This window comes from Tursiops truncatus, chromosome 5, assembly GCF_011762595.2.
Source record: "Tursiops truncatus isolate mTurTru1 chromosome 5, mTurTru1.mat.Y, whole genome shotgun sequence".
NCBI lineage: Eukaryota > Metazoa > Chordata > Mammalia > Artiodactyla > Delphinidae > Tursiops > Tursiops truncatus.
Window position 1 is genome coordinate 36340933 of NC_047038.1, and position 26640 is coordinate 36367572.

The following is a 26640-nucleotide window of genomic DNA, read 5'->3' on the forward strand; positions in this document are numbered from 1 at the left end:
GTATTTAAAGCATTGTTCTAAAGATTTCAAAGGAATTACTTGGCCTCTGATGAAAGTTCAATAAAGATATTGATAGTTAAGTGTAGTTTTGAAGGGATGGCTTTTAGCCAGAGACTCAGGAATTCTAAAATTCTGCCCTGCTAGTCACTTACCGCAAAAGGGTGAGCTGTATACTCAGAGAGGGAGTCAAAGTGTTCACAGCGGCACAAGCCCCTGATGACTCAATGCAGGGCTCCTGGTAAAAGGCCAGGCTGGAGCCTGAGTCCTGGAGAGGCAGCTGTGGTCTGAAGACTACTGCCTAGACCATGGGGTGTGAATCCTGGGTCTGTTACTTGTTAGCTCTGTGACCTTGGGCCATTTATTTAACTTATTTATACTTTGGCATTGTAATCTGTAAAATATGGATTAAAACAGTGCCCACTTTATACTATTGCCATGGGGAGTGAATGGATAAAACATGTAAAGCACTTGGAACTATCCTTGGCACTCAGTATCTGCTCAATACGTATTAGCTATAATGATGGTGGTGATGATGGTGATAATGATGATATTGATGGTGATGATGGTGATGTTATGGTAAGGATGATGATGGTGGTGGTGATGGTGATGTTGATGGTGATGATGATGATGATGATGATGATGGTGATATGAGCGATTATGGGGATTTTCCTTCCCATAAAGCTAAATCTTGAGATTCAGTCTTCTTTGGCCATTTATATGGAGGAGGGAAGTTGAAGACTAGAGGCGTTGTGGACAGGTCAGGGGATCAGGACCTAGCTTAAGTTAGTAACAGAGGTAAATGAAGACGGTTGAAAAGAAGAAAGTGGGACTTGTGAGTGGGCTTGCCCCAAGTAGGCAGTCTTTACCTAGGTTGGCTTATCACCTGGTATTGGAAAGTAGGAATTGCAAGATCTCAACGTGGAGATTCAGAGAAGGTGGAGGTGGGAAGAGGAGGAGTGAGGTGGCTTGTCTTGGCTGTTCTACTTCCTAAAGCAGGAAGGGAGGGAGACTTTGAGAGAATGAGTTAGTTTTGTTCCTGATTTTTTTAGTACGTGGATGCTGCCTGCCTGTAATTCTGTCCCAATATCTGTTTCTGGTTCTCATCCATCAGACAAGTAACTTCTACCACGGTGTGGGAGGTTGAGACTAAAAATGTGTTTAGAAAACCACACAGCCCCCTGGACGGCAAGTAGTGTAATGTACCGGGGAGAACACAGACTTTGGAATTAAGCAGAGCTAGTCTGTCCCTCTTTAACTATGGACTTTGATTAACTACCTGATCTCTTTGCATCTCCATTTATCTATCAGTGGAATGGGAATAATACATCCCCTGCAGGATTGCTGAAGATTGAGTGAGATAAAGCAATACCACACTTTTTCAGTTTCCTAGGGCTGACATAACAAATTATCACAAAGCTTAGAACAACAGAAATTTATTCTCTCACCGTTCTGGAGGTTCGAAGACTGAAATCAAGGTGTCGGCAGGGTCATGCTCCCTTTGAAGACTCTAGGGAAGAATCCTTCCTTGCTTCTTCCCGGCTTCAAGTGGCTCCTGGAAATGCTTCCTTGGTTGTAGCTACATCACTCCAATCTCTGCCTCCATGGTCATGTAGTCTTTTCTCTGTGTGTGTCTGTCTCCAAATCTCCCTCTCCTTATAAGGATACAGTCACCGGATTTAGGACCCACCCTAATCCAGTATGACCTCATCTTAACTTGACTATGTGTGCAAAGACCTCATTTCCAAATGAGGTCACACGCATAGGTACTGAGGGTTAAGATTTCAGCATAGCTTTTTGGAGGACACAGTTCAACCCCCTACATGCATCTAGCCCAGGGAGTGGCATATTGTAGGTGATCAAATGTCATTCATTCCCTTACCTCTCCATTCTTCTCCCTAAGGCTGTAACATTAGAAGTGTTTGCCTTCTGTCAGTAGCGAACTTTGAAGACAAATCGCTGATCTATAGCCTTTTGTTCTCTTTAGACACAGATGTTTTGTCTCCTTTCCATCAGTATTTTAATGTAACCTGTTTGCACTGCTTTTCATAGTTACCCAGTTTATTGATTTTCTTCTTATCTGATAGGTTCACAAATCAGAGCTTAGAAGGCTATTTCCAGTGCAAATGGAGAACTTGCGTTTCAATTTGGTGCTAATGAAAATGTAAGATTTAGAATCAGGATGTTTGAGTCTGAAAACAGAATTGGTTTCCTGACCACCTCTGATAACAGCCTCTATGGACAGAGGCTGATTCATCATAGGTGAGTCATATGTGGCAACACACTTTGATTCAGGTTCCAGTAATTGTCTGGACCGAAGCTCCTGTTCCCAACCTAGCTTGGCTTTGACTGTTTGGAAGGTCAGGTTGGCTTTGTTGGTCTGTCAGAAAAATTTAACCTTAACTACAGTGTGCATTGTGACCACAGTAATGAGGAATGCGTTAGTTGTCTTCCAGCTCCTACATAATGCATCAAATGTTCCCGTAATCTGCAGCCACTTTTTTACTGAAGTATAGTTGATTTACAATGTTGCATAAGTTTCAGGTGTACAGAAAAGTGATTCAGTTATACATATATATATTCTTATTCATATTCTTTTCCTTTGTAAGTTATTAAAAAATATTGAGTATAGTTCCCTGTGCTATACAGTAGGATCTTGTTGGTTATTTTACATATAGTAGTGTATATATGTTAATCCCAAATTCTTAATTTATCCCTCCTCCCAACCTGTCCCCTTTGGTAACCATGAGTTTGTTTCCTATGTCTGTGGGTTTATTTCTATTTTGTATATAAGTTCATTTATATCATATTTTTAGATTCCACATATAAGTGATATCTTAGGATATTTGTCTTTCTGTCTGGTTTAATTCACTTAGTATGATCATCTCTAGGTCCATCCATGTTGCTGCAAATGGTATTATTTCATTCTTTTTTATGGCTGAGTAATATTCCATTGTATATATGTACCACGTCTTCTTCATCCACTCATCTGTTGATGGATATTTAGGTTGCTTCCATGTCTTGACTATTATAAATAGTGCTGCAATGAACATTGGGGCCTGCAACCATTTTGAATTAAACTTGTCACAGGTTGGCTTCTCTGGAAGCAGATGCCAAGACAGAGTTGGGGTATAACATGGTAACCAGTGTGCAGAAAAGTTGACATAGCTGGCCTGAGACTGCTATCCTTAGAAAGCCCTACTTACAAGGTTAGCCCTTGGCTGGCATCTGGGAACTTGGATTTCAGGATGATTCTCACCATTTACTGAACTATGGGTGGCTCACCCACCTAAACTGTTTTTATAAAGAATATATTTTATGTTGAACACCTCATTTCCGTCTGGAGTCTGGGATTTTGGTACATGCCAGGCAGAGGGTGCCTAAGTGACTAGTCCTGAATAAAAACCCTGGATACCGAGTCTCAAATGAGCTTCACTGGTGGACAGCGTTTATGCTCATTGCTGCAGGAATTAAGTGTGCGCTTTGTAGCTCCGCTGAGAGAGGACCTTAGAAGCTTGCTCCTGGTTTCCCCGGACTTTGCCCCACATGCCTTTTCCTTTTGCTGAGTTTTCTTTGTATCCTTTCACTGTAATCATAGCTGTGAGAATGATTATATGCTGAGTACTTTGTGATTATATATGAGTCTTAGTGAATCATCTAACCTGGGGGTGGTCGTGGGGTTCCCCCAACACAATCAGATCACCTGTGAAGGGGAGGAGGAGGAAGCAGGTTTGGGCAGAGAAAGAAGTCAAGTGTGATCCAGGCTGACAAAGCTTCACCTTGCAGAGAGCTGTGGGGCAAGTGTTGTCACCTGTCTGAGCGTACCTCATCAGGCTAAATGGCTGGCCATTATGCCTCTGCCTTGTTCTGTTACCAGATGTCGGCATGACCTAGGTGAGGTGGCTCTCTGCAGCTGATCTAGACCATGAAGTGGGAGGTCTACTGACCACACTGCCCATAGCTGGACACCTAGTCCTTCCCTGAAGGGAGATCTGGGTGGTGCATCTCCTTGTCTACCAAACTTACCTTTAGAACTCATTATTATCATTTTTTGTCTCCTGATTATACAAGTAATACATGCCCATTATAGAAAACACAGAAACATAAGGAGAAAATTCATCAAGTAATTACGCTCAACAAAATCCTGGAATATTTTCTTCAAAGGTTCCATATGTATATGGGTGTATATGTATTATTTTAATGTAATTGGAATTTTTATGTATATACAACTTTGTGTCTTCTTTTAAAATATTATGCTAGCATATAGACATTTTTTATATTACTAAAAATTCAGCACGCAGAAGTCAGTTGCTTTTATATACATACACAATGAACAATCCAAAAAGGAAATTAAGAAAACAATTTAATTTACAGTAGCATCAAAAAGAATAAAACACTTAGGAATAAGCTTAACCAAGAGGTAAAAGACTTGTACACTGAAAGCTACAAAACACTGCCAAGAGAAAATTAAAGACCAATAAGTGGAAAATCATCCCTTGTCCATAGACTGGAAGACTTCATATTGCTATGATCTACAGATGCAGTGCAATCTCTGTCAAAATTCCAATGACATTTTTTTTGTAGAAATAGAAAGAAAACCCATCCTAACATTCATATGAAATCTCAAAGGAACCCAAACAGCCAAGACAATCTTGAAAAAGAACAAAGTTAGAAGTCTCACGCTTCCTGATTTCAAAACTTATTACAGAGCTGCAATAATCAAAGCAGTGTGGTAATGTCATGAAGACAGACATAAAGACCAATGAAAAGAATAGAGAGCCCAGGAAAAAAAAAAACCCTCACATCTATAATAAAATGATTTTCAACAAGAGTGCCAAGACTATTCTGTGGGGAAAGGATAGTCATTTCAGTAAATGATGTTGGGGAAACTGGATATCCAAAATAAAGTTGGGGTCCAAAATAAAGTTGGACCCCTACCTTATACCATGTACAAAAATTAACTCATTAATTTTTGTTAATTTTGTTAATTTTGTTAATTTTAATCAAAGACTTAAATGTAAGACCTAAAACTATAAAGCTCTTAGAAGCAAACATGTGGGAAAGCTTCATAACATTGCATTTGGCACTGATTTATTGGATATGACCCAAGAGCACAGGTAACAAAAGAAAAAAAAAAAAACAGATAAATTGGACTACACCAAAATTAATAACTTCTGTGCACCAAAGGACACAATCAACAGAGTGAAGGGCAGCTCACAGAATGGGGGGAAGTATTTGCAAATCATTTATATGATAAAAGGATAATATCTATACCACATAAAGAAATCCTATGTCTTAGTCTGGGCCGCTATAACAAAGTGTCATAGACTGAATGGCTTATACAACCCACATTTATTTCTCACAGTTCTTTAGGCTGGGAAGTTCAAGGTCAAAGTAGATACGCCAGTAGATATGGTATCTGCTGAGAACCCATTTCCTGGTTTGTAGATGGCCATCTTCTCATTGAATCCGCCTTTGGCAGAGAGCAGAAAGAGCTCTGGTCCATTTGTCTCTTTATAAGGACACCATTTACCTCCCAAAGGCCCCATCTCCTAATACCATCACAAGGGCGGTTAGAATTTCAACATATGAATTTTGGGAATACACACAAACATTCAGTCCCTAATGTCCTACAATTCAATAACAATAATAACCAAACAACCAGATTAAAAAATTGGTAAGAGACTTGAATAGGCATTTCTCCAAAGAAGATATACAAACTGTTTCATTTTTTTAAAGTTAGACAAAGGTAGCTAACTGAATATAACCATTGAAATTGGGAGAAAGTGTAGGGAGGGTTATTTGTAGGTAACAATCCTTCAAAATTTGGGGGTAAAAATTCGTCAGCTAAAATCCACATCTGTCGTAGCAGGAATTCATAAGTAATGTTGACACATCAAGGAATAAAGATGTCTGCATAATTTTTAGAGTATTTAAGTTAACTAACCATTCTGGTTCACTAAACCATAGAAACTGAAACCAGTATCTCTAAGATAGTTGCCTCTGGGAAGTGGGGTTAGAAGAGGATGCAGAAGGACACACAGGATATTTGCTTCTCTTTTTAAACCCTTGGTTTCTGTTAAACACCTTTTTTTCCCCTAGCAGGCATGCATTATTCTGCTTCTCAAAACTTGTAAAATGACTGCATGATTGGCCGTTATGGATAGAATAACTCATAGAAGCTTAAAATATTTAACCCTTCTTTGTGTTGTGCAGCATTTAGGATACGTCCCATTTGTGTTATTTTATATGATGTTCTTAAAAGCAGCCTTATATATAAATAAATCTTCATGCATATTTCTGGATCAAACCAACCTGTGTATAAGCTTTTATGCCTATTTTTGTATTATCTCCTGAGGAGTGAATCCTGGATATGAAATCACTAGGTTAAAGGGGTGAACATTTTAAAGCCCCTTGTTATGGACACAGACATTTTTTCCCTTTCATTTTTGAGTATAGACATTTTGGTGAGAGCACTCCAAAGGATGGAAGTATCATAAAAATCTTAGTCTCTTTTTGTCCAGGCCTGTTTTCGAGGTCACGTTCTGAAGAAATGACTGGGTAACGGTCACCACGTAGCATCTCCCTTTCTGTACCAGTGGGGTGGCCTTGGGTCACCCAACCCACAAAGGAAGGCAGGGCCAGAATCACTTACATTTAGTCAGTGAGTGCCATGGGTTAGGCCCTCTTCTAGTGACTTCATTGGACTCTGTTCATGTCTCATGTTTAATCCTCAGTACAACCTTTGGAAGGCTCTTGTCTCTGTCTTACAAGGGAAGAGCAAAGGCAAGGAGAGATGAAGTTACTTGCCCCAATGCCACACGGCCAGTAAGTAGCAGAGATGGGTCCCACACCCAGGGGTCTGAGTCTAGAGCCCAAACTTCACTCTCTGTGCTGTTACAGGCCCTTATCTGTGAGAAGCAAGTAGGCTGGGTCAGCCCCGGTCAGTGTCCACAGGAAGAGTGTAATCACACGAGGGGAGAACGCATCAGCATCTTCTTAGTTTCTAGCATATTGCCTGGTACACAGGGGACACCCAGTACCTATTTGTCGACTAAATAGATAAGCCAAACTTTACACCAAACTCCTCTACATTATTATTTTGTTTAATCTTCATGCTGTGAGGTATTTTTATCCCCATGTTACAGATGAGAGAACTCAGGTTTCCAGAGGTCAAGTCACTTGCCCAAAGTATAGAGCTGTTTCGATAGAGGAGGCATTGTAATTCAGGCCTGTAGGATTTTTTTTTTTTTTTTTTTTTTTTGGCTGTGTTGGGTCTTCATTGCTGCACGTGGGCTTTCTCTAGTTGCAGCGAGCGGAGGCTACTCTTGGTTGCGGTGTGCGGGTTTCTCGTTGCGGTGGCTTCTCTCTTGTTGCAGAGCACGGGCTCTAGGCTGCTGGCTAGAGTAGTTGTGGCACGTGGGCGCAGTCGTTGTGGCTCGCGGGCTCTAGAGCGCAGGCTCAGTAGTTGTGGCGCACGGGCTTAGTTGCTCCACGGCATGTGGGATCTTCCCGGACCGGGGCTCGAACACGTGTCCCCTGCATTGGCAGGCAGATTCCTATCCACTGCGCCACCAGGGATGCCCCAGGCCTGTAGGATTTGAAACCAGAGCTGTTTTTATTTTGCTCAGAGTGTCTTTGGGAGAATTCAAGAAGTTAATTCTTGTGAAACCCTTAGCCTAGGGGTTCTCAAAGGGTGGGAGCTTCCCCTGGGAGCTTGCTAGAAATGCCTCTTCTCGGTTCCTGCCCCAGGTCTAGTGACTCAGAATCCCCGAGGGAGGGGCCCAGCAATTTGTTTGCACAGACCCTGCAGGTGATTCTGATGTGAGCTCCGACGTAGGAGCACAGCCTTAGCCCCAAGCCTGCCCCATGCTGAGTGCAGCAGCAGCTGCTGCTGTCTTTGGCATCACGTTCTAGATCCCAAAGAAATGGTGGAGGGAGGGGAGGAATGTGGGGTGTCTAGAACTTACTGCTTCTCACAGTTGTTATTTGGTGCCAGCCCCTTCTGGCCCATCAGTGGACTCACACTGGTCCCAGGATGTCGCTGACTGGAGCCCGGAGGAAGCCTTTGAGGAGGGAGAAGTACGCTGAGCACATTAAGTGAAGCTCACGTGAACTCTCGAGCTCCCCCTGGCGGGTCATTTACTGGATTGCCTGGCAGCTGGTCTGCCTCCCGCTGTGTGATGCCTCCCCAGCCACGTGCATCCTCCAGGGTGATCCTGAAGTCCAGAGCGGGCTGCACCCCTAATGGGACGTGTTCCCAGGGCGGGGAGAGCGGACAGCTTTGAGGGAAGTTGAGGGCACCCTGGATTCTTCCTCTGCCCTCTGCAAACTTCTGCCCGACTCAAAACATTTCACAGATCCTTAGTGCTGCCTTAGGTTTGTTACATATTTGATTTGAGAATTTAACATTCCTGAGCACCTGTGATGTGCCAGGCTTGGGGTGGTTGGTCCTACTGTGTGCAGGCCTCCATGCTCAGCTCCTTGAAGTGCTTGCCCCGTTTAACTTGGGCCCGGAGAGGTCCAGCAATGGTCTCAAGGCAACCAGCTAATAGGTGGCAGAGCTCGGTCTAAACCCAGGTCGGTTTCACTAACTCTGCGCTTGTTCTGCTTTAACGCAGTTGTAACTTGACTTGAAAAATGTAAAGTGTGGCCACAAACAAATCTCTCTCTCTTATCCCCATAGGTTCTACCAAACCACGGCCTCCACGCAGCAGGGTTCTTCGTGGCCTTCATCCTCTCCCTGGTGCTGACCTGGGCTGTGCTTTTCTTCATGGTTCGATATCAGTGTCTGAAGGGAAGCATGCTTACCAGACATCAGGTGGGAGTCCACGTGCATCCTCTCCCTGGAGGGTAGTTGGTTGGTGGTAGATGTGAGGTTGAAGTTGATCCTTCAGTCAGTCAGTCTCAACTCTGTATCGATGTCGGGACCCCCAGGGAACCGTGAGGCATGCTCATTCCCAGGCCCTCCTGCACAGACTCTGACTGCTTTGTCCTGGGAGCCATGCCCAATCATTAGTGGTTTTTAAAAGCTCCCTGGATGATTCTAAAAAACGACCAGGATTGGGAACCCCTGCAGTCTGACTGAATAACTGAGCGCCCACCTGTATGGCCAGCTGTGCACTCATGCCACACCCTGACTCAGGTCCTGGTGTACACTTCCCTCTGAAAAGTCTTTGAAGACTTACTTTGTTTGACCTCAGGGTGAAGCCCGGATGCCTTAGCATGGCTTATAAAGAAAGTCCCCTGTGGTCCAGCTTCACACCTCAACTTCCGGCTCTACCCAATGACTGCTGAGCTCTCCACACTCACCTGGATGCTTTTATAATCCTCTCTCCGCTCTTCAATGAGCAGAGCTCTGACGCATCCTTTAAGACTCATCTCGGGCCTTGCCTCTCCTTGGAAGTCATCCCTGGCCACTTCCTGGCTGAGTTGGGGACTCTCTCTCTGGGTTACTGCACTAGCTTTTGGACCCCACCCAGCATTTATCCCCACCTGTGAACTCCTCAATCTCTGTTTTCCTGTCTTGGCCTGGGTTCCCACAGAAGCACATCCTGAGACTAGGACCCAAATGCAAACAGTTTATATGGGAAGTGATGCCAGGAAGTAATGGTAGGAGGTGGGGAAGTGAGGCGGGAAGGGAAGGCAGTCAGTCAAGCTTCCACTGTGGGCACCTGGGGCTTTATCCCACCCAGGATAAAGCCTGAGGGGAGAAGGAGCCAGGGTATTTAGCCATCAAATCCCATTGGTCATTGGTTGACGACAAGGGGGTGAGGGGGCCAGGACAAAGGGTAACGTTATTTCCCTGGCATAGGCTCTGAAAGCCAGCAGGAGCCTTCAGGGGAGGAAGCAGCATAGGTGTTGGCCGGTGGATCTTGGGCTAAAAGGCACTGAGTGGCAAGGGCGAGGGGACACGGATGAAGCATGGATGCTGGCTGCTGTAATCCCCATTGCCTTGTACAGAGCCTGGCGCTTAGAAGGCACTCAGTAAATGTGTGAAGGAATGAATGAGCCCCCAGCCAGAGGATGGGCAGACAGAGGAAGGAAAGCAGGGCACAGTCCTAGGGTGAGAAGGCACTGCTGGGACTGAGCACCCTGGTAGGTTGTTTGTTCCTTCAGGGCCATGGAGGCTGCAGCTGCTGTGACTCTGTCACCCAGAGGTCCAGCAGCTTGGAAGGAACATCGATCATCTTTCTCCCTCACCGTACAGTGAGGAAACTGAGGCCCGTGAAGCTCAACAACCTGCTTCACGTGGCCGAGTGTAGGCTGGACCTGGCTTCCGAGGACCACCTTGCCGCCCTCTCTGGAGGCTGGCAGTCCTGTGCCATTGTTCCTTTTGTTTCTGCTTCCTGGAGAAGAGAGTTGTTATTTCAAAGTGAGGTCAGCCCACAGTCTCCTTGGCAGGCAGAAGTGAGGAAAAGAAAAATGGCCCATCTAAAAAGACATTCCACTTACTCTCCAAAAAAGACATTCCACTTACTCTCCCAAAGCTGTTATCAATCACAGAACAGAACTCATCCTGCTACTTCGATGAAGGAGCAGGATTCATTTCTTGGAGATTAAAGGCTGATTGTTACAACCGCAGGAGGAAAGCACAGTGTGAATTTGACTTAAGATCTGAAGCCTCTTATAGAATTTTTTTTTCCCGACATCACAAAACGATCTCTCTTCACATTAAAAAAATTTTTTTCCATCGTGGTAGTAACCAAGGAGACAACATGCTGTAAACAGAAGGCAGCCTTTAGAGTTAGATAGACTTTGGGTCAAAAACCAAGCAGGCTCTTTATGAGCTGTGTGAACTCAGATAATGTCATTTCATCTCTCTGAGCTGCAGTTCCATATACGTAAAGTGGGGGCATCAACACTGACTTGGTGTGACGGTTTCATGGTATGACACATACAGGCACAGGGACAGGAATTCTTAAATGTTGGTTATAATTATCATGCATTTCTGCAGAAATAATGATGATAGTGAGCAAAACAGATATATCATCTACCCAATCGGAGGGTGAGCTTAATTATCTCTGATGTCACTTCCATGTGACAACTCTATAGTCTGATTAGAAACCAGCCAGATCCATGATGTTGACGTCCATCTGCCAACTGTAATTTTCCTCTGCATGATGGTGATGATGATGGTGATGGTGATGATGTTGGTGGTGATGATGATGGTGATGGTGATGATGTTGGTGATAATGGTGATGATGGTGATGATGATGGTGGTGATGATGATGGTGATGATGTTGGTGATAATGGTGATGATGATGATGGTGATGGTGATGATATTGGTGATAATGGTGATGATGATGCTGGGGGTGGTGATGATGTTGGTGATAATGGTGATGATGATGATGGGGATGGTGATGATGATGGGGATGGTGATGATGTTGGTGATAATGGTGATGATGATGATGGGGATGGTGATGCTGTTGGTGATAATGGTGATGATGACGATGGGGATGGTGATGATGATGGTGATAATGGTGATGATGATGATGGGGATGGTGATGATGATGGTGGTGATGATGATGGTGAAGTATTTTTATTACATCTTTATAGTTATAAAGGTCTTTCCATCCATTGCTCTGCTTTATCCACACAACAAGCCTGTGCAGGGCTACCAGAATTATTATCCCACTTCTTTGATGAGAAAATGAGGCTCAAGGACGTGCAATGTCTTGCCTGAGTCTTACCAGCTCACAAGTGGGTGGGGCCAGCTAGGTTCTCTGACTGCAGATCCCCACCTACCCTCATGACTTTTCCAGCTTGTGACGTTCACAAGGCCTACTCAATTGTGGTTTCTGAAATTCTCCTGAAGGTTCAGCATCACGAGAGCAAGCTGGAGCGCTCCCAGTTCACCTCAGCTGATGGTATGAATGAAGATCTCGCGCTAAATGACCAAATGATAGACATTCTGTCTTCAGAGGACCCCGGGAGCATGCTTCAAGCCTTAGAAGAGTAAGAATTCTAAGTCACATTATACTTCCATGGATATGATGAATGTTTTACCTATAGCAGCATGAGAGCAAACACTGAGTGTGTTTCATTCATTAATTCATCCTCTTAATCATTAATTTGTCATTCAGTAGTCATAATCGAACAACTGCCATGCCCTGAACACTATGCTTGGTATTTGAGAAAAGAGATAAGACATAGGTTGAGCTGTGAGGCAGTCTGACCTAGTGGGAAGACAAACACAGAAACAGAAGTGACCATAAAAGTTTGATGAGTACCATGCTAAGATCGGGGCTAGCTGAGCCCAGGAGAAAAAGTAATTACCTCTGAGCAGGCCATGGAGATGCTTCCCAGAGGAAGAGATATTTTAACTAATTTTTGAAGCACGGGCAGAAGTTTTTCAAGTAGATGAAGGGAGGAGAGGCTTTTCAGGCAGAGGAAAGACAGGACAGATGCCAAGATAGGAAGTGACCAAGATATGTACATTTGGTGAAGTGTAAGGAGCTCAGTATGATTGATGTGTTGATTGGAGTATTGAGTAGTGTATTGAAGGAGAGGAAGTAACACCTTGAGAGAGAGGCCAGACCAGGTGATGTGATTGTTGGCTAAACTGAATTCAGTTCTTTTTATTTTTTATTTTATTTTAAATTTTTGTCTATTTATCTATCTATAATTTACTTTTAAGGACAGGACCTGAGTATCTTTATTTTATTTTATTACTTATTGAGGTAATGTTGGTTTATAACATTATATATTTCACGTGTACCACATTAAATATTTCTACTTCTGTATACCCTGCAGTATGTTCACCACCAAAAATTTAGTCTTCATCCATCACCATACAGTTGATCCCCTTTACCCATTTTGCCCTCCCCCACCATTCCTCTGTGGTAACCACTATTCTGATCTCTGTATATACATGTTTGATTTTGTTCATTTATTTTGTGTTTTTGTTTATTTTCTATATTCCACATATGACTGAAATCATATGATATTTTCTTTCTCCACCTGACTTATTTCACTTACATAATACCCTCAAGGTCCATCTATGTTGTTGCAAATGGCAAGATTTCGTCTTTTTATGGCTGAGTAATATTCCATACACATATCACATCTTTATCCATTCATCTGTTAATGGGCACTTAGGTTGCGTCCATATTTTGGCAATTGTAGTGATGCAGTGAGCATAGGAGTGAATGTATTTTTTTCAAATTAATGTTTTCATATTCTTTGGATAAATACCCAGAAGTGGGATAGCTGGATAGTGGTTCTGTTCTTATTTTTTTTGAGGAATCTCGATACTGTTTTCCATAATGGCTGCACCAATTTACATTCCCACCAACACTTGTTATTTCTTGCCTTTTTGATAATAGTCATTCCAACAGGTGTGAGGTGATATCGCATTGTGGTTTTAATTTGCATTTCCCTAATAATTCATGCTATTGTTTTCATGTGCCTGTTGGCCATCTGTATGTCTTCTTTGAAAAAATGTCTATTCAGCTCCACCCATTTTTCAATTGGGTTGTTTTGTTGTTGAGTTGTATCTGTTCTTTATATATTTTGGGTATTACTACTTATCAGATATATTGTTTACAAATATCTTCCATCCGGTAGGTTGTTTTTCGGTTTTGCTGATAGTTTCGTTTCCTTTGCTGTGCAGAATCTTTTTAGTTTGATGGAGTTCCATTTGTTTATTTTTGCTTTAGATTCCTTTGCCTGAGGAGACATATCTGGAAAGATATTGTTAAGACCCATGACCAAGAGCATACCACCTATGTTTTCTTCTAGGAGTTTTATGGTTTCAGGTTTTACATTTAAGTTTTCAATCCATTTTGAATTGACTTTGGTGTATGATATGAGATAGTGATCTAGTTTCACTTTTTTTTTTGCATGTGGTTGTCCAGCTTTCCCAACACCATTTATTGAAGAGACTGTCCTTTATCCATTGTATGTTCTTTGCTCCTTTGTTGTAAATTAATTGTCCATAGATGCATGGGTTTACTTCTGGGCTCTCAATTCTGTTCCATTGATCTATATATCTGTTTTTGTGCCAGTACCACACCATTTTGATTACTATGGCCTTGTAATATAGTTTGAAATCAGGGCGTGTGATACCTCCAGCTTTGTTCTTTTTTCTCAGGATTGCTTTGGCTATTCAGGGTCTTTTGTGGTTCCACATAAATTTTAGAATTTTTGTTCTATTTCTGTGAAAAATGTCCTTGAGATTTTGATAGAGATTGCACTGAATCTGTAGATTACTTTAGGTAATATGGATGCTTTAACAATGTCATTCTTCCAATCCACTAGCATGGAATATCTTTCCATTTCTTTGTGCCTCCTTCAGTTTCTTTCAACAGTGTTTTATAAGTTTCAGTGTACATATTTTCACTTCTTTGGTTAAATTTATTCTTAGTTATTTTATATTTTTTGCTGTGATTGTAAATGGGACTTTTTTTCTTAATTTCTCTTTCTGGTAGCTCATTGTTAGCATATAGAAATGCAACAGATTTTTGTATGTTGATTTTGTACCCTGCAATTTTATGTGTTTGTTTATTATTTCTTTTAGTTTTTTTGGTGGAGTCTTTAGGGTTTTCTATGTATAAAATTAGGTCATCTGCAAATAGTGACAGCTTTACTTCTTTCTTTCCAATTTGGATAACTTTAGTTTTTTTCTTCCCTAATTATTCTGTCTAGGACTTCCAATACTGTGTGAAATAATTTCTCCCTTTAGGTCTGTTAATAATTGTTTTATATATTTTGGTGCTCCTATGTTAGGTGCATATACATTAATAACTGTTATGTCTTCTTAGTGAATTTTCCCCTTTATAATTATATACTGTTCATTTTTGTCTCTTGTTACCTTTTGGGCTTGAAGTCTATTTTGTCTGATATGAGTATGGCTACACCCCCTTTTTTGGCTGTCATTTGCTTGAAGTATCATCTTCCATCCCTTCACTTTGAACATGTGTTTTTCTTTAGAGCTGAGATGGGCCTCCTGGAGGTAGCATGTAGTTGGGTTTTGTTTTTTAATCCATCCAACCACCCCATGTCTTTTGATGGGTGAATTCAGTCCATTTACATTTAAGGTTATTATTGATAGATGAGGACTTAGTACTGCCATTTTACCTTTTGTTTCTGGTTGCTCTGTCTCTCCACTGTTTTCTTTCCCCCTATGTTTCTGTCTGCCATTTTGATTTGGTGGTTTTCTCTGATGTTTTTCTCAGTTTCCTTTTTTATGTTTCATGTCTCTGCCCTAGATTTATGTTTTGTGGTTTGTGTAATACTTTTCATAGATAAAATAGTCCTTTTTATGCTGATGGCATCTTATCTTCGTTCAACTCTATGGGTTCCACCTTTTTCCTCTTCCCCTTTTTGTTTTCTCAAATTATCCATTTTTATGTTGTGAGTTACCAAACTGAAGTAGTTATCATTATTTTTTCTGCTTTTTCCCCCTCCTTTAACCTTTATGCTATGACAAAATATTGTAAAACCTATTCTGGGAAAGAGTAACAATTTTCTGATTCTATTTATCACCTTACTCAAACTTTGGGGTACTTTGCCTTTTTGTTTCTGAACAAAGGGCTGCTTTTAACATTTCTTGTAAGACAGGTCTAGTGGTGATGAACTCCCTCCGCTGTTGTTGTCTGGGAAAACCTTTATTTCTCCTTCATATATGAATGATAACTTTGCTGGATAGAATATTATTGGGTGACAGTTTTTATCTTTCAGTATTTTGAGAATGTCATTCTGCTCCCTCCTGGCCCATAAAGCTTCTGTGGAGAAATCTGGTGATAGCCTAATGGTGATTCCTTTGTAGGAACCTTTTTCTCTGGCTGCCTTTAAAATTCTTTCCTTGTCATTGACTTTTGACAATTTTAGTGTAGTGTGTCTTGGAGAGGGTCTTTTTGCCTTGAAGTAATTAGGTGTTCTCTTAGCTTCACAGACTTGTTTATCCAGTTCCTTTCCCAACTTTGTGAATTCTCAGTTATCATTTCTTTAAATAAACTCTCTGTTCTTTTCTCCCTCTCTTCCCTGGAATACTCATTACCTTAATGTTACCCTTCCTAAATGAGTTGAATAGCTCTCATAGAATTTCCCTGTTTTTTAACATCTGATTTCTCTTTCCTCTTCTACTTGTATCTTTCTAGATTTCTATTTTTGAGCTCACTAATTCTCTCCTCCATATGGGCTGCTCTATTTCCAAAACATTCTAATGCATTATTTACCTTGTTTATGAGTTCTTCAGCTCTAGAATTTCTGTTTGATTCTTGTTTTGAGTTTCAATTTCTTTGGTAAAGCATTCCTTCTATTCATTCATTTTATTTCTCAGCCCATTGAGCTGCTTTTCTGAGTTTTCTTGTAGCTCACTGAGTTTCTTCATGACAGCTATTTTGAATTCTTTATATGTTAGATCCCAGTATTCCGTGACTTTAAGTTTGGTTTCTGGAGATTGTCATTTTCTTTTTGTGGTGCAGTGTTACTGTGGTTCTTCATGGTGCTTGATGAGTTGTTCCCCTGCCAGTGCATCTGAAGTAGCAAACACCTTTGTGCTTGGTTCTGAGCTGCCCCTAGTTAGATCTGAGAGTTGGCACTTTTCATCCTCCACTGCCTCTGTCAGAGGTGTGGCTCCATGTCTTCCTTATCATTTCTTGTGTCTCCGGGTTTGTTGGTGCCTTGCTGTTGCCACGGTCACTGGCATTGCTACCTGGGGCACCAGGAGGAAAGGCTTTTCTGCCGCGTCTGGGAATCCTTGAGTTGCAGGCTCTGCCACCACAAGGGGTAGTAGAGGGGAGCTGGATTCACACAGGCACCTCTGCCTTGTCCAGTGTTGCACAGTTCATGAGCTCTGCTGCTGGGGGCTAGGGGGTTGAGGGTTCAGAGTCATGGGTGCCTCAGTGGCTGGAGGGACGGGGTCCCAGACCCCACTGCCACTGCTGCCCACTTACCTATGGCCATGGGCGCTGCTGCGGCCAGGATGTCAGTCTTGTGTGCTTCTTCCCCCTGCTGCTACTGGGATCTCGGGGGCTGTGGGTTCATCTGCCATGGCTTGGGGGGCCAGGACTGCAGGCACCAGTCCTGCTGTTCCCCCAGTTCTGCCCCCTCTGTGTGTTCCAGTCTGCTCACCTTTAGATGTACAAATATGTGGAATTCTCTGGCATCCTGTCGGGCAGAGGCACCTTTGTTGCATTGTGGGTGCCTTACTGGTTACTGATTGAAGGGGAGACAAAGAGAGTGTCTCACTCCACCATGATGCTGATGTCCTCCAGTCCACCCATTTATTTTTATTTATTTAACAAATACTTATAATGTTCTATGTATGAGTAATAGAACGTAGAACCAGACATGGTTCTAAGAACTTTGCAAATATGTATAATCCTCTCAACAACCCTAGGAAGCAGGCATTGATGTTTTTACCATCTTACAGGTGAGGACTTAAGGTTAAAAAGCTTGCCCTAGGGCACACACTAGTAAATGAGAGGGGCAGGTTTCAAACCCACTTGCTGTGGCTCCAGGGTACATGCCCTTAATCAGGGTGCTGCACTGACCACAATTTCTCCTGGCCAGGCAATGGACACAGTCTGCTGGCTGACTGTAGCTCAGTAAGTTTCATCAATTTGGCCTTTCCTTCTTTCACTTCACAGATAATTGGCAGGTGACTTCTTTATATGTTCCCTTTTTTCAGTTGTTGCTAAAATTCTCAGTCTTATCTTTTATTTCCTGAAGAATATTAAGTATACTTATTAAGTCTCTGTCTGAAAACTTCATTATCTTTACCCCTGTCCTGTGTCTATTACCTCTTGTTCCTCTTAGTTTATGATCCTATCTTCCTGTCTCCTTGTATGCCTAGGTAGTTTTGATTGTGTGCCAGACATTGTAAATGAAAATGGAGAAGACAGTTTGAGGACTAGGATGATGTTATCTTCCTCCAGGCAACTAAGGGTTTTATTATGGATTACCTCAATCTCATCAGAAATTGAGTTCATTCGAAGCTGGGCTTCATTTCCTCCAAGGGCTGATCTGTTTCAGGTGTCCTTTACTACTAAGGTATGAATACTAAACAAAAGGCCAAGGGATTTTATCATGGTGACATCTCCTCTGCAGTCTTTGGACTCCAGTTTTCATCATCAGAAATTCTGCTCAGCTTTTCAGCCCCTGGGCTGCCTCTTCTAGAACCACAAGATGCTCTTAGGAACACAGTGACCCCAAATATGGGACTGCCATCTCTGAGCTTCCTTATTCTCCTAGATCTTAGCCTCATATTTACTCACTGCCTTGTTAGCTCTCAGATGCTTTCAAACAGATTTTGTTTTTGTCCAAATTTTCTAACTGTTTTCAGTGGGATAGTTTGTCAAAATTACCTAGACCACTGTTAATAGGAACAGAATCCTTCTTTGTGTAACTCATACTCTCCACAATGAACCAGATACAGTCCCTGTTATCAGTGGCAGCCTAGGAGGGAGATTGGTGTGGAAACAGACAAGGCTCAAAATAGCATAGAGCAATAGGACTATTGAGTGCATTGGTTAAGACCATGGTCCCTGGAGTTAGGTCAGGTTTAAATCTGGGCTGTATCCCCATGTGGCCTTGGTTTACTTGCTTAAGTGATGGCTTAGGATGGAGAAGAGGAGCTGGGTCACAGAGATCTCTGGATGTCAGGGCTCCAGAGTAGGCATTGGAGACCCAGCCAATGGTTTATTAACACGGGTAGATTTTGTTTTAAAAGACTACTCTGAATGCAGATGGCAAATGGCTTAGAGGGGAGAGTGAGGGAGACTTTGCGGGAGATGTTGAGGTGTGATGTCGGGTGGGAATGGTAGACTTGAGGAGGAGAGGGTCAAGTGAGAAGAGCCTACAGAACCGGGTAACTCGTTGTTACCTTACTGTGTGTGTATGCACAGGGTGGGTGCAGTTTGGACATTGAAGGGGAGGGAACATTTTTGGATGACTCCCCAGGGTTCTGGGTTTTGTTTGTTAGTTTATTTATGTATTTGTGTTTGAGGCGGGGGGGACCACCCAACAGTTCCAGCTGCTCAGTAGATCCAGAGGCTGCAGAAGTGTCCAGGAGATTGGAGGAAGGAGAGGGGCTCACTTTCAGGACAGTAGTTAGATGCTGAATCTGGGGCAGAGGTCTTTGGAAGATCTATGTATGCCAAATATACCATCTGAAGAGATTGGATTCTCATTTGGTTTTATCCGCTTTTTATTTATGCTTTCTTTGCTTTCTTGTTGATTATTGATTGACTGCTGATTATTAATACTGGGACCATGTGGGAACTCTTCAAACTGGATTCCATGTACAGCAACCTTTTTCTGAGTCTAGAGTCAAGAGGCATAGCTTCATCTGCCCATTTTCCACTGGGGAGTAATTTCTATGAATTTTGAGTCATTACCATACTGATAAGTTATAATGCCTTATACTCTTGTATAATAACTCATATTTGGGTAGTGTATAAACATGTACAGTCTCTCTCCCAGGCCTTAGTTAATTTGGTCCTCATCCTGATGCTGTTTAGGGCATCTTATTTTTAGTAGTTGATAGTTGGAGAATCTGATGCATGGCTAAGTAAAGAGGTTTATCCATAGTCACACATCTAGTAGGTGACAGAACAGGTCTCGAGCTCTCAGAATTTAATATTGAGCACATGATACTTTACAAATATTCCCTGAGCCTCAGTTTCCTCATCTCTCATCTGGAGAAACCATAACCTACTGCTCTGGGATACTGTGAAGTGTACTGATATGAAAGATACATGATGGTAGAGTTTTCACTGCGATGTTACCTCTAAGCCTGGATCTCAGTTCAAGGGAGATTAGCAGATGCTGAAGAGAAATGTTCAAGATGATCAGCACTTTCTTGAGTCTTTCTCAAGAACATTGCAGATAGAACCGAAAATGGAAGAGCTTGTCACCGAACCAAACTGGGGTCCACTCCCCTGTGTGCAGTAAAGCCAATCTGCTGACACCCGCTTGTGGTGAAGGAAAGTACAGCTTGATTGCAGGGCGCCAAGCAAGGAGTTCAGGGCAGCTGGAGCTTAAAACCCCGAACTCCCGGGTAGGTTTCATCAAAGAATTCTTTAACTTTTATTTTATTGAAGTATAGTTGATTTACAGTGTTGTGTTAATTTCTACTGTACATCAGAGTGATTCAGTTATACATATATACATTCTTTTCCATATTCTTTTTCATTATGGTTTATCGCTAGATACTGAATATAGTTCCCTGTGCTATACAGTAGGACCTTGTTGTTCATCCATTCTATATATAATAGTTTTCAGCAAAGCATTTTAAAAAAAAATTTTTATTGGAGTATAGTTGCTTCACAATGTTGTATTAGTTTCTGCTGTACAGCAATGTGAATCAGTTATACATATATATATATCCATTCTTATTTAGATTTCCTTCCCCCTTAGGTCACCACAGGGCACTGAGTCCATCAGCAAGGCATTTTTAAAGGCCAGGTGAGACAGGACTGTCCCAGGGTATGTGATCAGCTCCTGCACTGTTCTCTGATTGGTTGATGGTGAGGTAACAGGGTGGAGTCACAAGAGTTAACGTTATCAGTCCTCAGGCACCAGTAGGTCCAGGGGGTGGCGGGGGGGGGGGGGGGGTGGGGGGGGTGGGCTACATGCTCAAGTGGTTTATTTCTTCCATTTGGTAGGCGTTTTAGCATCTGTAAAACAGCTCAAGAAATGTGCATCCGATACTGTTATCTAGGTCCTTCGGAGAGGAGCTACAGCAGAGGATATGGGGGAGGGGTCTGTCCCAGGAAGGCCCCATAGGGTCCTGCTCTGTTACAAGCTCAGAGGCAAAACTGAGCATCTGTGTGATCCTCTCTCCATGGAACCTGATGGTGAATAGACATGGACCCAAGATAGAGTCAGAAACAGAGAGTGTGGCCTCCTCGTCTTCAGAGGGACCGCTTATCGGCCCGAGAGGAGAACTCTGTTGCGTCTGACTCCCAGCACTTTGTGGGCTGAGGGTATTCTAAGCAGAGAGGGGCTTTCCTCCTGCTTGAAAGGCAGCTCCTTCCCAGCTGAGTGAGTGCCTCGGTGCAGGGCCAGGCCATCAGCTTCGTGAGTGCTGGGCTGACCTGGCACCCAGCTGGGAATTGGGCCTGTTAATCCATTGCTGGGTGTCATGGTTGTGCAGCCATTCAGTTGTGAGCCTTCATTTTAGCTGAATTCCCTCATCAGAATGCCAAGGGCGACAAATTAAAATCCTCCACACTGTCTGAGAGAGCGGAGGGAGGACAGGCAGTGGGGAGAAGGGGGGTGGTTATGGCGGTGATTCGTAAATATCTCTAATTATATTAAGTGGTAGGAGCAGGTGATTATCAATGTATTTTGTAACTAAAAGTCTGTTTTCTTCCAAAACTTGAAAATGAGTAGAGTGAAATGATTTGGTTTGTGTGATCAGCACTTAGATGTTTCATTTTGCGAGTAGATCAGACTCTGTCACCTTCTGACCTAATTAATGAAGCCAAATCCAGTTTTTGTACGCTGACACCGAATTAAATCTTGGAGACAGAGTTTTGGGTGAAGTAGAAAAGAATAGCTTTATTTCTTTGCCAGGCAAAGGGGGCCACAGTGGGATATTGCCCGCAGAACTGTGTGTGCCGGGCTTCCCTGGTGGTGCAGTGGTTGAGAGTCCGCCTGCCGATGCAGGGGACACGGGTTCGTGCCCCGGTCTGGGAAGATCCCACATGCCGCGGAGCGGCTCGGCCCGTGAGCCATGGCCGCTGAGCCTGCGCATCCGGAGCCTGTGCTCCACAACGGGAGAGGCCAACAGTGAGAGGCCCGCGTACCGCAAAAAAATAAATAAATAAATAAAAATTTAAAAACAAAACAAAACAAAAAAACTGTGTGTGCCAACCTGGAGCGGGTAGAGAGAAGTTTTATAGTAATAGTTCAAACAGGGCGTGATCAGCTCGTGGACATTCTTCTGATTGGTTGGGGGTGAGGTAAGCGGGAGTCAGCATCACCAACCTTCTGGTTCCAACCGGCCTGGGGTCTATGGGCTTGTGGGTAGCACACAGTTAATTTCTCCTACCTGGTGGGGGTCTCAGTATCTGCAGAACTGTTATGTGTATCCCTTGAGGGGGAACCAGCACCCTGCCCCGAGGCTGCACTATTTCTTGACTGTTCCTCCCTTGTCTAGTATCCTCTCCTTTCCCTAATTAACATCTGGTTGAACCTGCCCTTTGGTACTCAGGGAAGGTCATAGAGGCTGAATGAAACCTATTTCCTGTGATCAAGAAATGGGGGACACAGAAAGGCTTTTTGCCCAGGAGCACCATAGGGTCTTGCTCGGTGTCATTAGTACTATAAAATAGGAAAGTATTGATCATCCCGGTTTTGTTTTAGATTCAAGACGTGTTAGCCTATGAAAAGCTAACACTAAATATAGGGATAAAGTCTTCCTTTACCCCTATATTTTATGAGATTATTCTCAGCTGCTGCAATTTGCTGATCCTGGTGTGTGAATGCAATAGGGATATTGGGGCTCACCAAGATTTTATTCTTGTAAATTACTTAGTAGCTCTGGACTTTTATATTTATTTCTCCTTGGGAACTGATCTTATTTTGTCTGAGGAGTGTTTAACATTGATTATCAAGCATGACCTGAAAATCCTCACCTAGAGAACTAAATTTTCTCCTCGCTTCCTCTCCCATCTCTCTGCCCTCCCTCCCCATCCTGACACTCAATATTTACTGCATGCCAGGTCTGTTTAAAGCACTGTGATTGGACGCTCATTTTGGGACCTGGTGATTATTTTAAAAATCGTAACATTGCCAATTACTTTTAATCTTTCCATCTTGATTTATGTCAGGCGTAGAAACTCCCAGAAAGAAAAATGTCACTCAGAATGTCAGGGGATTAATATGCATGGGAATCTGTGATAGTCTCCCCACTAAAAATAGAGTTTTTCTGCAGCAAATCATTTATCCCATTTGTAATTCTTACCTGAGGTTTAGCTGGGATTCTAAATAGGCCTGTGATTTGATTGCCACCTCATTTCCGAGACCCATCAGAGCCATAACTTTGCCCTATATTGCTGATTTATTTTTGACAAAGAGCATTTCCTTGGTTTGCTTGGTTGTTTATCTTTTACATTGTTTATTCATAGGCTGCCTCCTACACAGAGCATTTGAGGAAGGAATATTTCCTTTGATATTTATCAGGCTCCCCAGCAATGGTTATAATGGAGGTGGCTCAGCCCCAGTCATGCTGGGACAGGAGAAAGGAGGAAATGACCACGACTTGCTGGTCCTGGAAGCTTCTGGAAGCATAGTGTGCCCACAGGGTTTTAGCTCCAGCCTTGCTCTGGCTCTGACCACCACCAAGCATCTCACACCCATGCCCTTACTTCATCCTCATAGCAACTCTAACAAAGGAAGCTGACGTTCGGGAAGGTTTATTGGTTTTGCCTGAGGTCACACAAGTGGTGATAGATTTTGTCCAGGCCTGAGTGCTTTCAAATCCACCGTTCTATTGACAGAACAGCTTTTTAAAGACTGAGCTTAGGTTTTTCTAGAGAGGCAAAGAAAAATAGGAGTAGCTAGTAAGTCCAGGTCTGCGTTTATTTCCTTTGTTATTAAAAGGAAGCTTACTGTTATCTTTCGATGCTACCGACATTACCTTCTAAACTGCCTCAGAATCATGTTTTGTACTGAAATCGAGCAAGACCCTGTGGGGCTCCTGGCACAGAAGTCTTTATGTCCCATTTCTTGACTCTAACCTCCATGACCTTCCCTGAGTTCCAAAGGGCAGATTCAAACAGTTGCTAATCCACAAAGGGAAGGGATGCGAAGACAAGGGAGGGGCAGCCAAGAAACAGTAGTGCAGCCTTGGGGCAGGGTCCTGGTTCCAACTCAAGGGATACACATAGCAGTGCCTTTAAGCTCTTTAAGATGTCCACGTTCTTCATAGGAGAAGGACCACCTGAGGCTACATTAAAGGAACCAGAGAAGCTCATCGAGAAGATTACCTGAGACCAGATTAGAGGTGCAGGCCAAGCATACATCCTAACCTTATCAGCAACCCCACCCTTGAACCGTTGCTATAAAACTCCCCATCAAATCCTCCTGGGTTGGGACACATAGTTTTCAAGGTCAGGGACCTGCAAATCCTCCTGGGTTGGGACACATAGTTTTCAAGGTCAGGGACCTGCAGTGTTCCCCTTTGCCTGGCAAAACAATAAAGCTATTCTTTTCTACTTCACCCAAAACTCTGTTTCCAAGACTTGATTCGACACCTGTGCTGAGGGGCTGAGCTTTTGGCATCAGTACCAAGTGGGTGTTCAGAGTATTTGTAAAACTGAGGCCTTTAAACCTGTGTCTAGGCATACCTGGGAGATACTGCAGGTTCTGTTCCAGGCCACCGCAGTAAAGCAAGTTCCATGAATTTTTTGGTTTCCCAGTGCGTGTAAAAGTTATGTTTACATTATACTGTAGTCTATTAAATGTACAATAGCATTATGTCTAAGAAAACAATGCACATACCTTAATTTAAAAATACTTTATTGCCAAAAAATGCTTTTGATTTAAAGTGAGAGATGTGTAACTTCCTTTCACTTGAACCCTTAGAGGTCATTGTGGGGCTGTTACGGAGTCCAAGCTCGCTCTGCTCGCTGTACAACAGGTCAATAAATTGGAGACGAGGTGTTGAGGCAAGGAGCATGACTTTATTCGGAAAACCGGCAGACCGAGATGATGGTGGACTAGGGTCCCCCAAAAAACCATTTCGTAGGGGTCTGGATGCCAGTTTCTTTTATAGAATCAGAGGGGGAGGTAAAGTAAAAGGGCAGAATAGAGAGGAAGAGGTGGAGAGGAAGTAAAGTAAAAAGGGCCATCAGTCTTGCAAAACATCTCCTGGAATGGCCAGCCTAGGGGAGGGGGGAGGGGATGTGTTAATTTCTTCTTTCTTGCAGCCATCCACAGGTGGGTAGGGTTCCCTGAAGCAGGCCAATATGTATGATTATAATAACAAAAGCAACAAAAAGCAAAGGCTAAAGTCAAAGAAAAGCATCCAACGTGGAGTCAAAATTGGCTCTTCCCTGTTACAGGTTATTAATTGGCCTCATTTCAATATTGTTGTGTCTCAGGGAATAAGGAGGACCGAAGAGAGGGAGAGAGAGATGAGGGAATGGCTAGTCTGTGGAGCAGTCAGAACACACACGGTATTGGTTAAGTTTGCCATCTTGTATGGGCGCCGTTCGTGGCGCCCCAAAACAATTACAATAGTATCATCAGAGATCACTGATCACAGGTTACCTTAACAAACATAATAATGATGAAAAAATCGGACATATTGTGAGAGTGCCAAAATGCGACACAGAGACAGGAAGTGAGCAAACGATGTTAGAAAAATAGCACCGATAGACTTGCTCAGCACAGGGTTGCCACAAACCTTCAATTTGTAAAAAATACTGTAGCTGTGAAGTTCAGTAAAGCAGAGCCCAATAAAACAAGGTCTGCCGGCATTGAGTAGTTTTTTATGTACCAACCATATGATGCTTTTTACAATCACTGTTGGTTAATTTGATGGCAAAGATTAGAAGGTGCAAGGCTACTCAAACTAGAACCGCTAGGATGTAGGTCTGTCCAAAGTCCATCCTACAGGTTCTATATATACTCGTGGAACTGAGGAATGATGAGGGAGACTCAGCAGGACCTGATGATGGATTGAGAATGGGGTTTGAGGGAGAAAGGGCCATCAAGCATGATGCCGAAGTTTCAGGCTGACAAACAGGGAGAATGTGGTGCTATTTCCTAAGATGAGGAAGGAGAGGGCAGGATTGCATTTTGACGAAAAGATTGGAAGTCAGTTTTGGACATGGTGACTGAAAGATGCCTTTGAGACACCCAGATGGAGGTGTCAGGTGGGCAGTCAGCTGTGTAGGTCTGTTATTGGCTGAAAGTCTGGATGGAGGTGCTAGGTAGAGATGGGGGTTCATGGGGGAACTTATGGGAGAGGACAAGAAGGAAGGGAACCAGGACGATCCCCTAAGGAATGCCAGCATTTAGAAGTGAGAAAAGTAAGAGGAACCCAGGAGAACAAGGAGGTCTGGAAAGTCAAGAGAAAAGGGGTCCTAGAAAAAAGAGGTGACTGACCATGCCTGATATTGCCTGGAGTTCAGTCAAGTGTCTTGCTTTCAGCTACTGGGATACCATTGAAGATCAGAGCAGCTCTCGGGGAGAGGCAGGGGCAGAAAACCAGAACAGAGTGAGTAGAATGCTGACAAGAAGTATGGGCAGTTCCTTCAAGGTGCTTTGCTATGAAGGGGAGCAGAGAAACGGAGCCGAAGCTTAAGGAGAACATGGGCCCATGAGAGGGAAATGCTTAAAGCACTCTGGGTGGATGCAGAGACAGCTGAAGGTTGGTTGTAGAGCCCAGGGTTTAGGAACTCAGGCTGAGAAACCAGGCCTCCTGGTGGGGGTCCAAGTTCTGCCACTTGGCCGTTGTGTGACTCTGGTTGCCTTTTCTATAAAATGGGGATAACTGTGCCTGCTTCGGAGAGTGCTAGGACAGTGGCTGGTCCCCTGCTCTGCACAGAAAGGGCTTTTCCAGGTGAGCAGGAGAGGGACGAGGGGAGTGTGGTATTCTCCTGTGGCTGCTTTAACAAAGCACTATAAACGATGGCTTCAAGCAGCAGAAACTTATTGTCCCACAGTTCTGGAGACCGG

At 43.1% G+C, this 26640-nt stretch overlaps 1 protein-coding gene across 10 annotated transcripts in view; it reads left to right on the forward strand.

Annotated features, from left to right (window-relative positions):
- The window catches only part of EVC2 (EvC ciliary complex subunit 2), a 140957-nt gene that overhangs the window by 32127 nt on the left and 82190 nt on the right, over window positions 1–26640 (forward strand). For 8 of the 10 annotated variants that reach the window (XR_012331931.1, XR_012331932.1, XM_073805036.1 and 5 more), the window contains 3 exons: window positions 8684–8818; window positions 11816–11955; window positions 20365–20412. Coding sequence is in view for 8 of the 10 variants with exons in the window: in XM_073805036.1 (XP_073661137.1) it covers window positions 8684–8818; window positions 11816–11955; window positions 20365–20412 (323 nt within the window). In the remaining 2 variants the exon portion in view is untranslated. The remainder of the gene's footprint in view (window positions 1–8683; window positions 8819–11815; window positions 11956–20364; window positions 20413–26640) is intronic. The other 2 variants (XM_033856837.2, XM_019928517.3) reach the window with 1 other exon arrangement.